This window comes from Doryrhamphus excisus, chromosome 9 (genome assembly GCF_030265055.1).
Source record: "Doryrhamphus excisus isolate RoL2022-K1 chromosome 9, RoL_Dexc_1.0, whole genome shotgun sequence".
Classification (NCBI taxonomy): Eukaryota; Metazoa; Chordata; class Actinopteri; order Syngnathiformes; family Syngnathidae; genus Doryrhamphus; species Doryrhamphus excisus.
Genome location: NC_080474.1, coordinates 12,204,642 through 12,217,743, shown reverse-complemented (window position 1 = coordinate 12,217,743; position 13,102 = coordinate 12,204,642). Strand labels below are relative to the sequence as shown.

At 45.8% G+C, this 13,102-nt stretch overlaps 1 protein-coding gene across 1 annotated transcript; it reads left to right on the top strand.

The window, feature by feature from the left end:
* Positions 1-798: 798 nt before the first annotated feature.
* Positions 799-10,794, top strand: pde1a (phosphodiesterase 1A, calmodulin-dependent). Its single transcript, XM_058082922.1, has 16 exons — positions 799-2,277; positions 3,960-3,986; positions 5,209-5,322; positions 5,396-5,578; positions 6,051-6,117; positions 6,582-6,698; positions 6,795-6,935; positions 7,049-7,149; positions 7,237-7,362; positions 7,440-7,541; positions 7,649-7,769; positions 7,836-7,917; positions 8,226-8,346; positions 9,719-9,903; positions 9,982-10,083; positions 10,160-10,794. Exons 1-16 carry the CDS (start codon positions 1,280-1,282, stop codon positions 10,198-10,200), a joined length of 2,628 nt encoding a protein of 875 aa, XP_057938905.1. The 5' UTR covers positions 799-1,279; the 3' UTR covers positions 10,201-10,794.
* The last annotated feature ends 2,308 nt before the right edge of the window (positions 10,795-13,102 follow it).

The following is a 13,102-nucleotide window of genomic DNA, read 5'->3' as shown; positions in this document are numbered from 1 at the left end:
AATTGTTTTGTAAGCACTTTGGCATGAAAAGCTATATTATTGTTCTATTTGTAGTGACGACCCTTTGGAATTAATGTTAGTATATTAGCCGCCAGTACTAGGCTGCTTACTACTATATATTAGCCATATGAGCTAATATATATATTATCTATCTTTTTCTCTCTCTCTCTCTCTCTCTCTCTCTCTCTCTCTCATCATTCAAGCAGACTTTTAACACAGGAAATATGTCTTTGGATGTTATTTTAAGATTAACATGTGTTTTGTGCCATTCGTAGGGGGCTCCCCATTGCAGGGATCAACTGTATAGATAGAGTCCCCATCACTCCCAGTACTGGGATACTTTGTACTTAAGAGGTTAAAATTGAGGTTAAACCTGAGCTTAAAGTTGCTTCTCCCAATTTTTCAATCTGATTTTGTTCTGGTCAGGTGTCCTGCTACAGCCAATCACAGCAGAGGGATCAAAACAACGGCCCATCAAGAGCAAATACAGCACGAGGAGGCGTGTCTGTGGATCGACCAATCACATTGCAGGGAAGAACCTTAAGACAAGGTGGGATGTTTTTTTTAAAACAAGTTCTATGACAGAACCAAAAAGACTCTTTGCTCAACATTTATTTGACTGGATTGTGTCATAATGTTCATGTTGTCATGGTGACGGAACGGGCGGCTAGAGGACAGCAAACTATTTTGTCTCCTCAACTTGCAGGTCCTCCACCTCCTCCTGCTTAATGTTGATGAACACATGGAGGAAGGAAAGGTTGAGAAATGAAGCAGGAGGAGGGCGGGACTAAACAAGGAGGAGGAGGAGGTTGAAGAGGAGGTCTGTGTGCAGGATTCCATCACACTTAGCAACAGCTTTGTTGTTACCATGGCAATGCTGTGTAATGTTCTCTGCTCCCGCCTCGTCCTCTCTCGCTCTCTTGTCTCTCTCTCGTCTTCACTTTCTCCCTGCGTTGCCACGGCGATTCTCTGGGATGAGGAGCCGCATCGTTCAGCGGCAGTGTCGGAGTGTTGAGCCGAGCAGGACGTCCACAGACGATCCTTCATCCTCTCCGAGACGCTGTCATTTACCCCGCTTTGACCTTTTGTCAACTTTGACCCCTCGCTTCCTCCGTCACAGCAGATCAGAGATCAGTGCCATTTCTGGTCGGCTGCTGGCTGACGTCACTGCAAGTTGGATGAACTTCCGTCTTTTCCCAACACCAATTGGCATCCATGTTGGCAGTCTGACAGCTGGCCGACGGCAACTCACCTCCTTCTCCTCCTCCTCTACACTGATATGAACGTGGAGGTGCAGGAGTCACCGCTGTCCCTGGAGGAGGAACTGCAGGAAGAGGAGGAGGAAGAGGAACAGGAAGATGTTCCACAACTGGAAGATGAGATGAAACTTGAGGAGGAGATACAGGAGGAGGAGATGCAGTGGACGGAAGAGGTGCAGCGGGAGGAACAGGAAACTGAGGAAGCAGAAAGGCAGGAGGTACAAGAGGAGGGGGAGCAGAAAGAGGGAGAGCAACAAACGGAGCAGGAAAATGAGGTGGTGCAACAGGAGGAGGTGGTGCAGATTGTCAAGATGTTGCAGGAGGATCCGACTGAAGAAGTGCAGGAGGAAGAGGAGGTGCAACAGGACGAAAAGCAACATATGAAGGTAGTGTTACAAGAGGAGGATGAGATGCAGCAGCAGGAGGAAGAGCAAGAAATGGAGGACGTGCAAAAATATGATGAGGTACTTCTAGTGTGGGAGGACAAGGTGCAGCAGGAGGAAGAGGTGGAGGAAAAGGAAGTGAAGCAAGAGTGGGAGGAGGAGGTGCAGCAAATTGACAAGTTTGAGCGGGAAAATCCCACTGAGGAGGTGCAACTAAATGACCAGCAGCAAGGGAAAGAGGAGGAGGAGGAGATGAAGCAGGGAGAAGCACAACAAATTAAGGTGGTAGTTCAAGATGAAAACGAAGAGATACAGCAACTTTACTTGGAGGAGGTGCAGCAAGAGGTAGAGCAAGAATTGGAGGAGGTCCTGCAAGAGGAGGAAGAGGAGATGCAGCAGGTGGAGGTGGAAAAGGAGAATAAGATACAGCAAGAGGAAGAGGAGAATTATAAGGAGAATGTGCAGCTTGAAGAAGAACATCAAATGGAGCAATTCCAGGAAGAGATTCCACAAGAGGAGGTGAAGGCAAATGAGGTGCAGCAAGGGTGGAATGAGGAGGAGGAGGAGTTGCAGGATTTTGTGGATCTTTTGGATCAAAACCACAACAGTCAGGTTCTGAATCGCCTCAGAGGAATGTAAGTAAACAGGAAGTACTGAAGCTAGATGATGATGTCATGTTATGCCGATAATGATGTCATGACTCCACTAATAATGAGCACATTGGTCACCATGGCGATGTCAAATGTGCTTTTTTATGTTTATTTATGTGTGAGTGTGACTTAGGACTGTCATGTGCACTAACAACATAATCCGTGCATGTGACACAACAACACCCCTTGGTGCTGCATGGTTGCTGTGGCAACGTCACAGTGTTGCCAAGCAGCGGTCAGTCAGTGAAGACTGCCAGAGGTGGCCTGCAGGACCAGAGTCCTGGTCCACTTTAGTGACCCGTGCAACCTTTTGGACTTGGGAGATTTGTTCAAGTCAACCTATCAAATTCATTGTTTGAAGAGGTGACCTCATCGGTGACTCCATCATGTGCAGAGATGCATTTCATTTCCCAACTGGAGTAGTTGAAGTAGACGTCTACATTTTTTAGTCCACTGGCACTGCTGGGCAAGACATTAAACAAACCAGGATTTAGCAGCAGTCCACAAGATGAGTTTGCTAAAATAAAAGTGCATTGTGTTGCCAAATCCTCACACACACACACACACACACACACATGCACACTGGCAAGTCAAATGTGTGACAAACAAACAGTGAGGGAGACACATTCACTCCAAACGTCTCTCACTTCTGCTAATCTGCAGCAGAAGTCATCATAGGACTAAAATAGAATCATCGTGCCTGCTGGCTGTGTTCTATCCATCAGTGGACAGATGTTTTCATCACAGGTGGGAAACTCCAAAAATACACGAGAGATGCTAAACCACAAAGCGATCAGAAGAGTCCAAGATGGCCGTCAATGTGTGCAGCAGATCAGTATGTCACAAAGCATGAAGCACAGAGTACTTAGCAGGGACGAATTGAGTCATTATTTCAGGCCGAAAGGCCAGAGGAGAGGGACGAAGCCGATTGGCTGGTAACATTTGGGTGGGGCTAAATGACAATATGACAGGTGATAGTCATGTGACTATCACAAAAAAAAAACATTTGTTTTCTGTCTCTTAGCTGGATTGCTAACTAACACACACAACCTTGCGTTCCTGGAGGTGTGTGTGTGTGTGTGTGTGTAGCTCCTGGCTGTGAATGAGATTACATGAAGGAACCAACAGGTTTATCCCATGTGGAGGAGCAAATATTTTTGTATGTCGCTGGCTAGTTTCCATGACAACCACACACAAGCTCCTTCAATGCAGCAAACAAAGATGGAGATGCTTTTTATTTCTCAGCAAAGTAGTTTTTCGTTTGCACTGACAAGATGATGTGTCACTCTGTCATCTTTATGTTGTTGTTTTGTTTTATTGTGTGTCTCTGCTCTCATGTGATTTGAGTGATGAAATGAGAGAAAACTTGCATGTTCATCACATCTTTCTCCTCAATGCATGAGTGTGTAGGTCCTGTAGATTCTACAAAGATGCATGCGTAGGTGTATAGGGCTTTTGACTGTCCATGTGTAGGCATGCAGGTTTTACAGATATGATTATTAAGTGTGTAGGGCCTACAAACATGTATGTAGGAATGTATATGTGTGGGTGTGCAGGGCGTACAATTGAGAAAAAAATGCGTGAACTGTATGTGTACACAACATGAACAGATATCAAAGTATATTGGGTACATGCACATAAATGCCTGTGTGTTCTTTTTTTTACAGGCAGAAATATAAAAACACATCACAGAGGTAAGACGGACACATACACAGTCTACGAGTCACAATTCCTATAACTTAAAAATGTCTCTCTGTGTGCCCAGATGTTACCGTGGAAACTAAAACATACTATATGCTGTGTAAAGGAAAGTGTTTGGTTGCCGTGACAACAATAGGATGCTTTTCAGCTACAAGAGTGAAGATGATGCATATATGTGCCCATTAAGACCTAAATAATTCCTGGAAATTGAGTTTTCACTTTAAAAATGTAAATTTAAGGACCTTTAACTTTTTAACTTTCATTTATTCTTATTATTCTGGGCTGCATGGCGCCCGAGTGGTTAGCGCGTAGGCCTCACAGCTAGGAGACCCGAGTTCAATTCCACCCTAGGCCATCTCTGTGTGGAGTTTGCATGTTCTCCCCGTGCATGCTCGGTTAATTGGTGACTCCAAATTGTCCATAGGTATGAATGTGAGTGTGAATGGTTGTTTGTCTATATGTGCCCTGTGATTGGCTGGCGACCAGTCCAGGGTGTACCCCGCCTCTCACCCAAAGACAGCTGGGATAGCACCCCCGCAAGCCCTCGTGAGGATAAGCGGTAGAAAATGAATGAATGAATGTTATTATTCTATTTTAAATATTTCTATTACCTCAACTGGGTCTGACCACTTAAGGTAAGGTGAGAAATTAGTAGAGCTTCACCTTCAGATGGTAGAGGTTTCCGCTGACTGGCTGTGCCATCATCTGGACATACACACACGTCACTTCAGAGCTGTGAAGGTGCAAAATGTGACCTCCCACTGTCACTTAGACAGTCTGACAGCAGAGTGATGAGCACCTCTAAAGTGAGAAAAACAAAACATCGCCTGACTTGGCCACATCATCATGGTAAAACTTCATGGCCAACCCTGTAGGATGCATCCTCTGAAATCTGCTACCTCACCAAATCCCACAATCACTTCCTGCTTTCACCTGATTTGAGAAAGCTTGCATTGATGTGCCACTATTTCACACAAGTTTCCAAACTACTTAATTCAATCCATTCATCCATTTTCAATGCTACTTATCCTCGCGGGCATGCTGGAGCCTATCCCAGAGCCTATCCCAGATTGGCTGGACTGGTCGCCAGCCAATCACAGGGCACATATAGACAAACAACCATTCACACTCACATGGACCCAACAATATTAAGTTAGGTCCTTGGTCGCAGTAACAAAGCCCTTACGGTTCTTTATTTACTGTTTGTGTGGTCAGGCTCAAAGCGGTTCTGGACCAAATGGACCACGGTGTAGTGGACCTGCAGGAGCTGCGTTGCAACTTGCAGCTGGCGGTTTCAATGCTGGACACCGTCTACACGGATGAGACCAAGTAAGACGGGACATGGGTGGTTGGACGTGTGGGGGGGAAAAAAAGACTCTAACTGTGCTGAGGTTCTGTACAGACGTCTTCTGGATCCCGAAGATGAGCTCAGTGAATTGCAGGCTGAGTCGGTGCCCAGCGAGGTGCGTGATTGGCTGGCGTGCACCTTCAGCAGGAAGATGGGAGTGGCCAAGCGTCGCTCTGAGGAGAAGCCCAGATTCCGCAGCATCGTTCACGCCGTGCAAGCGGGAATATTTGTGGAGAGGTGAGGTTCTTCAAGGTTCATGCATCAAGGAGTTTATTGTGTTGGAACAAAACAACACATGCACGGTGTTAGACCACCACAATGTGTCCCAATGGACAGCTTCCAATACACATGAAATCCCAATTAGAATGTGTGAGGCGATGAAAAACAAAACAGAACCAAGTGATGCCTGATAGTGAGGATGAAGGCACGATGTAATGACGTTAGTGTGTAGACACACTGTGGAGCATGATGTTGATGATGGTGAGGTCCGCTGTCATTAGAACTCAAATTAGTCGTAGTTGACAGCAAGGTATCGCTTCATCTGCAGCGGCTTAACGACGCGTGAAATCAAAAATGATCAGCCGCACTGTGTTTGGACGGCCGTTACCATGGCGACTGACAATCCATCCTGCTCACAAAGTGTGGAGGAGGAAGGAAGGGAGGCTGCCTGCTCATGATATTTTTATCTGTTTGTGTGTGTGTGAGACAGGATGTACAGACGGACTTCTAACATGGCTGGACTCACGTACCCACCCACGGCTCTGACAGCTCTGAAGGTATATTAAAAAAAAAAGTTTTATTGCTGCAGCTGATGGAGTTTGCATTTTCTCCCCGTGCATGCGTGGGTTTTCTCCAGGTACTCTGGTTTCCTCCCACATCCCAAAACATGCTAGGTTAATTGGCGACTACAAATTGTCCATAGGTATGAATGTGAGTGTGAATGGTTGTTTGTCTATATGTGCCCTGTGATTGGCTGGCGACTTGTCCAGGGTGTACCTGGCCTCTCACCTGAAGACAGCTGGGATAGGCTCCAGCACCCTTGCGACGCTCGTGAGGATAAACGGTAGAAAATGAATGAATAAATGCTGCAGCTGAATCAACAGTGACATCATCACATCCGTCCAGTCATTAAAAACATTATCATTTTGGCGTCCCAAATATACACTATGTATATAAACAACAACTTTTACTATTTTTCTTTTTTGGTGCCCCTTGACTCTTCTTATTGTAATTTTTTCAGGACGTAGATCAGTGGTCCTTTGATGTGTTTGCCCTACATGAGGCCACTGGGGACCATGCCCTCAAGTTCCTGGTCTATGAGCTGCTGACCCGCTATGACCTCATCACCAGGTTCAGGGTACACACATTTTCATGTTGTTGGAGCATCCACACAGTGTGTCTGTTGTAACCAGTAGTCAGGACCAGTTCTAGCCACAGTCCGTCCTGTGTCCAGATCCCGGTCCCAGCTCTGGTGCAGTTCGTGGAGGCTTTGGAGAATGGCTACAGTAAACACAAAAACCCATACCACAACCTGGTCCATGCCGCTGACGTCACCCAGACAGCACACTTCCTGATGCTACATACTGGACTCATGGTATCTTTACAGTACTTGTATTGGATGGAAAGATGCTCCAACAGGAACTCTGAGAGGGTGACTCCACTAGAAACCCTAACCTCTAGTGTGTGTGTGTGTGTGTGCGTGCGCAGCACTGGCTCAGTGAGTTGGAGATTCTAGCGATGGTGTTTGCAGCGGCCATTCATGACTTTGAGCATACAGGAACAACCAACAACTTCCACATCCACACAAGGTAGACCCCTCAAAACCCTCAAAGTTTGTTCGCTATCATGTGTGCAGATATCGTGCACTTTGACCTCATATGTCATTCATGTGCCAGGTCGGAGGTGGCCATCTTTTACAATGACAGGTCAGTGCTGGAGAACCACCACGTGAGCGCCGCCTACAGGCTAATGGCGGAGGAGGACACCAATATCTTGATCAACCTGAACAAGGACGACTGGAGGTGCACGCACGCACCTGTACGTGCATGCTCACATCGAGACAGTGTTAATAGGCTGTCATGTTGTTGTGTTCTCACAGGGAGCTGAGGGCGCTCGTCATTGAGATGGTGATGTCCACTGACATGTCGTGTCACTTCCAGCAGATCAAGACCATGAGGAACACCCTGACACAGTCACATGGGTCAGTGAACCTTGAACCCTCGTGCCAAGCTTTTCCTAGCTTACAATATCAATGACACCTTCAATGTAAGACTCAGATGTTCTGGTGACCATGTGACATCTCTGCAGTGTGGACAAAGTGAAGGTCTTATCTCTGATGCTTCATGCCGCCGATATCAGTCATCCTGCCAAAGCGTGGCCGCTGCACTTCCGCTGGACGCACAGCCTGATGGAGGAGTTCTTCAGACAGGTCAACACACACACACAAAGTCATGATGTTGATCTTGACTGACATGCTTAATGGTGTGTTTTTTAGGGAGACAAAGAAGGCGAACTCGGACTTCCTTTTTCACCTCTTTGTGATCGCAAGGCCACCATGATAGCACAATCTCAGATTGGTAAGAACCAATAATAATAATATCCATCTATTTTCTATGCCGCTTATCCTTACTAGGGTCGCAGGTATGCTGGAGCCTATCTCAGCTGGCTTTGGGCGAGTGGCAGGGTACATCCTGGACTGGGGCATAGAAAAATCTAGAAATAATATTATATTTTCACAAAGAAAAAAGAGCCGAGCTATTAAAATAAGTCTAATGGGTTCTTGTTTTTGCCACCATGTGATGTCACTTTTATGTGTCCATATACGTACTTATGTCCACATAAATGACATAAAATGTCACTTCCTGTCTCTTTTCTTCTGTGTCAGGTTTTATTGACTTCATCGTGGAGCCGACATTCAGTGTTCTTGTGGACATGACAGAAAAGGTGATTGGTCCTCTGATAGACGAGGAAAGAAAGGCCCGGGAGACAGGAAACAGGCGGTCTAGGTATCAGAACCCGTCCTCCTACACAAATTTTCACAAGTCAAACAAATAAATCCTGTATTCATTTGTGTGATGAACGAGTACTCTCAGGGGGCAAGTCATTCTGACTCTTATCCACTTTAATAAATGTAAAGTTGTAGTGATGAGCTATTAATTAACTGTGACAGCTCATTAGTTAGCATAACGGACGCCAGCTGGTGCAGCTGTGCGAGAGTATGTTGGTAAACGTGACTCCTTGACTCCTTGACTCCTTGAAGGGGACCTATTATGCTAATTTCTCTGCCCTTTGTATTGAGTTTTGGACTCATATAGAGCAACTATACAGCCAGCACAGAAAGCTTTCTAGTTCTTCCAGAATCTGCACCTACTCAGCTGTGGTTCCCGCGAAAACGGTCTGTTTTAATGTATACAACCCGAGGGTGTGGGCAGCGGCTCATGCTGTGGTTGGTCACACTACTGAGTGCATAAAAACACTTACGTTTTGTGCCGCTTAACTGTTTAGGACTTGATAAACAGCTGTTTTGCCCAATGGCGAGTGCATATAAAGACTTCCGGTTTGTGCCACCAGCTTTATAGGAGTTCATAAACGGCGACTTTTTAAAATGTCAACTTTTAACATACAGCCATGTGTGATCCCGAATCCAATCCGCAAGTAGAGACTGTACAGTCCGAGGTTTCTCAGGAAAAAAGTTTACTTCAAGATGTCTCTCAATGGTATATAGCTGTAGCATTTTGGGGGGAGCCGGGATTGGGGGAGCGCAGAGAGTTTACAAATAACAACGTTCCCCTTCTGTGACATCACAAAGGAACGATTTTACCACACCTTCTTAAACCAAGCATTTTGAGCCATCCCAAACTTATTTTAGGACTCACTACCAAATGCGCAAACCTCATTATCTGAAACTTTGGCATCGTTTAACACGAGAATACAACATTCTAACTACATTCATAGGTCAGAAAAGTGGAAAATAATATAATAAGCATAATAGGTCCCCTTTATGTGTAGCTTTGGACATCATGTTGACAGCTCTGGCTTTTAGCGTGATACCTTGCTCTCTCGACTCTCATTTGGAGGACCTCAGTTTGAGTCCTGGCTTGTACAGGAGAGTTATGTTGGGCGTGACTCAGATAAAAGTGTCGCTTAGTGGGATGGGCGTAACGAATCCCAGTTGGGGTGGCTGTGTGAGTAAACGTGACTCCTTGATGCCTTAAAAAGCTGAGCTGGACAACAGCCCTTTACTCTAAATCAGTGGGGATGTGTGGACCGGGGTTCGAGCTCCAGTGTGTGGAGGAACGGATGACGGGGTCAAACACTGCTTGATTACCATATGAGGTGTCTTTGAACCGCATGCCGGTGATGTCACTCATCCTCCAGCCTAACAGGAAGTGGCTCTGTCACTGTGGAGTCTGTCCAACGACATAACAGCGGTCGCCATGGCAGCAGTGATGACGGGCAGCTGGACTTCTCCTTGACCGCCATTGACCTGCCGGCGCTAAGGGCGCACCTGTCTGGTGTCATTGCCGGCAACAAGGAGCGATGGAAAGAACTCTCTGTGGACGGTAAGGGGTGCACGCACATACACGCATACGACATCGTGATGTGACGTGGTTACTTAGTGTGTTTGCGTGTGTGGCCAGAGTTAGCCAATAAGGAGCAAGAAGAGCAGGAGAGGGCGGATTCTAAGGACCAAACACAGGACTCCAATGACCTCGAAGCTGCGGACCACTCCACATGGAATGGTGCGAGCGGAGAATCGCAAGTACACACTCGCTGAGCTGTATGTGCGCTGACCTGTTGCTATTGTGACGCTTGCAGGGGTGGGGTCAGGAGAGGAGCAGGAAGACGAAAACACCTGATGGACATCCACTGTGAAGCGTTTGAGGGGAAACCGTCGTCTTGGCGAAAGAAGCGCAGTGACAGAACCAGTCCTGGGGAGCCTCAAGGGCCCTCCAGGAGGCCTCCAGATCTTTTGTTTACTAGTGACGATGAAGGCATCATGCGCTTCCTAGCAGCTTCATTGTCCAAACATAGTGGGGCGGAGCTATGGAGCTGATAGGAAGTACCCGTGTCGTTTGTCCCATTAGAGGCAGGGAGGGTCCACATGTATAACACTGTAGATGAATCTAGAAGCTATCAAGCCTGCATGTCCCACCATGCATCAGTGCTGTGGATCACTGCTCTACTAGCGCAGCTTCTGATGTTTTTACGCTCATCACTGTTGCTTCTTCTGGCTGTCAATAAAGATCAACCATCAAAATGGTTTCACCCCCAAACTGTTCAGCCAGCGAAGGGGCAGGGCCTCCATCACGACATTCTTCTGAGCACTGTGTCTGTTCATGTGATGTGTGCTGTCGCTATTGTGCACTTTGTGTGTGTGTGTGTGTGTATGAGAGTGTGCACTGTACAGCTAGCTTCTGTAAACTTGTATTAAACATTTTCAACTTGGTCCAGTCACGTCTCTTGCAGGTCACTAGTGTAGTCAAAGATTGGACAGGATGGAGTCTTTTAACGCGCATCTAATACACCCTTCAGCTGGCCACTTCATTAGGTACACAAGCTCTGTCTTTACAAAGACATTGTTGACTTTTGATTGACAGTCTCACTCGTTGCATTCATTAACAGTACAGTAACAGTACCTTATTATGCTTGTGCAACTGTCTACCACCACCAGAGAGCGCCAGAGGAACACGAACCTACCACGATCAAATACTGTATAGTTCTGTAGTATTGAGAATAGTTATGATTTAAGATAACAAATGATAACTTTGTGATGATTCTATTTGGAGGCACACTAGCTGTTATTGATTACAGCCAATTAACTGTTTGCTTGTCTTTCGTCCTGACTCTTCCACCAATCAGAGATGACCCATACTGACATTATAAGCCTCAAAGGAAGTCAGTTTGGAACATAGGGATGGGCAATACAACAAATTTTGGTGTTGAAACTTGTAAATATAGGGGCAATGTTGACTATAGCAATTCCAATAATTTTTCAAGTGTAATAAAAATAAAATGCAGGACAAAGATTTTAGGCAAAAAGAGATTAACAAAAATATTTGTGAATAGCTTAACAGTAGTTAAATTCACTGTGCAGAGTTCCATTCCCAAAACGTCCCATTTAAGAACCGTGAAAATGAGGTAGGCCCAAACTTGTGACAAACTAAAGCTGACCAACCACTGTGAACACTAGTGGGAAAAGCTAACTGAATTTGTAATAACCTACATAGCACCAGAAGATGGTGAGATGAGTGTACCTCATCACAATCAAACTTGAAACATGCGCAGAAGTCCATTCACAAAACAGCCCATTCAAGAACCATCAAGATGAGGAACGCACCAAAGGAGGACACGTTTGTGACAAACTAAAGGTCAAACCAAAGACGACCAAACACTGTGAACTTTGAACCATCTCAGAAAAAATGTTATATAACAATATATAACAATAGATAACAATAAGGTGAGTTGTCTAACATGATTACAATCAAACATGCTTTGCTTCACATTAACTATGCAGATGACCATTCACAAAACACCCATTTAAGAAGGTTAATTGATATATAGTCCATGCCAAAGCAACAGGTGGCTATAATGTCCAACAGTAAGGCCACTTTACCCAATCAGAAAGTCTTCACAATTAGCCCTTAGCCCTTCCCATTGGTCTTGCCCCTTACCCTACCCCTTAAAATCTAGGGCCAAGGGGAAGAAGCCACGAAGAAATGTAGGCAGATGCCCTGTAGGCAGATGAGATAATTAAATGGTTCATAATGTTTCCTGTCTTCGGGCGAGAGGCGGGGTACACCCTGGACTGGTTGCCAGCCAATCACAGGGCACATATAGACAAACAACCATTCACACTCACATTCATACCTATGGACAATTTGGAGTCACCAATTAACCTAGCATGTTTTTGCAATGTGGGAGGAAACTGGAGTACCCGGAGAACATGCAAACTGGGGGAATCAAACTCGGGTCTCCTAGCTGTGTGGCCTGCACCCTAACCCTCCTACACCGTGCAGCCCAGTTACCAAACTTCTTCTGCACCCTCCTCCGCATTAGTTCCTGCCGCTGAATTGCTCCGAAGGATAGCAACTTTGAGGCCAATTGTCCTCAAGTACTATAAAAACTTTGCTTTCCAGATGTGGTAACGGGCTTTGTCTCCATCAAATCGCGGTGGCAGGCCCCTGCTGTGCACCGCTGTACCTGAGACACTCCTGGGCCCATAACCTGTTGGCTCTTCTGCAGCAAGTTGCCGACCATTCGCATGGGAGGAGCCTCCTCCTCTGCCTGCAGTCGCAAGATACATATGAGACAGGAGACATGTTTTTTTGTCTTTTTAACGCAGGTAGCCACAATACCCCGCATTGACCAGAACCAGAGTGCCGGGAGGTTCCGCCTTTATTAGTTTAATGAACCGCGTAACCGTACTCTCAACAAAATAGTGCCAAACAAACATATCACACCAGGTTTTGTAGCTCTGCCTACCCCTTCATTTTAAGTCTGCTCCCCGACCACACTTGGTGTCTAGGGCTGTACACCCCATAGCACTTACCCCTCAATTTAAGGAGAATTGAGACACCACTTGATTCTTGTGAACGAGCAAAACCTGGGGTAAGGGGGAAGACAAGGGGGAAGGTGTAAATTGGGATTCAGCCTAAATGTACAGTATATCAAATATAAAGTTAACTTAAATATAAACCAAAAACAGAAAGTGGATGAAGGAGACAATTTTGTACAAATAAGAGGACTTTTCCAGATGTT

Coding starts and splice junctions, on each gene's coding strand:
- pde1a (XM_058082922.1), top strand. CDS start 1,280: ATGAACGTGGAGGTGCAGGAGTCACCGCTGTCCCTGGAGGAGGAACTG. Junction 7,542..7,648: donor ACCCTGACACAGTCACATGG/GTCAGTGAACCT, acceptor ACATCTCTGCAG/TGTGGACAAAGTGAAGGTCT. Junction 9,904..9,981: donor GAAAGAACTCTCTGTGGACG/GTAAGGGGTGCA, acceptor GTGTGTGGCCAG/AGTTAGCCAATAAGGAGCAA.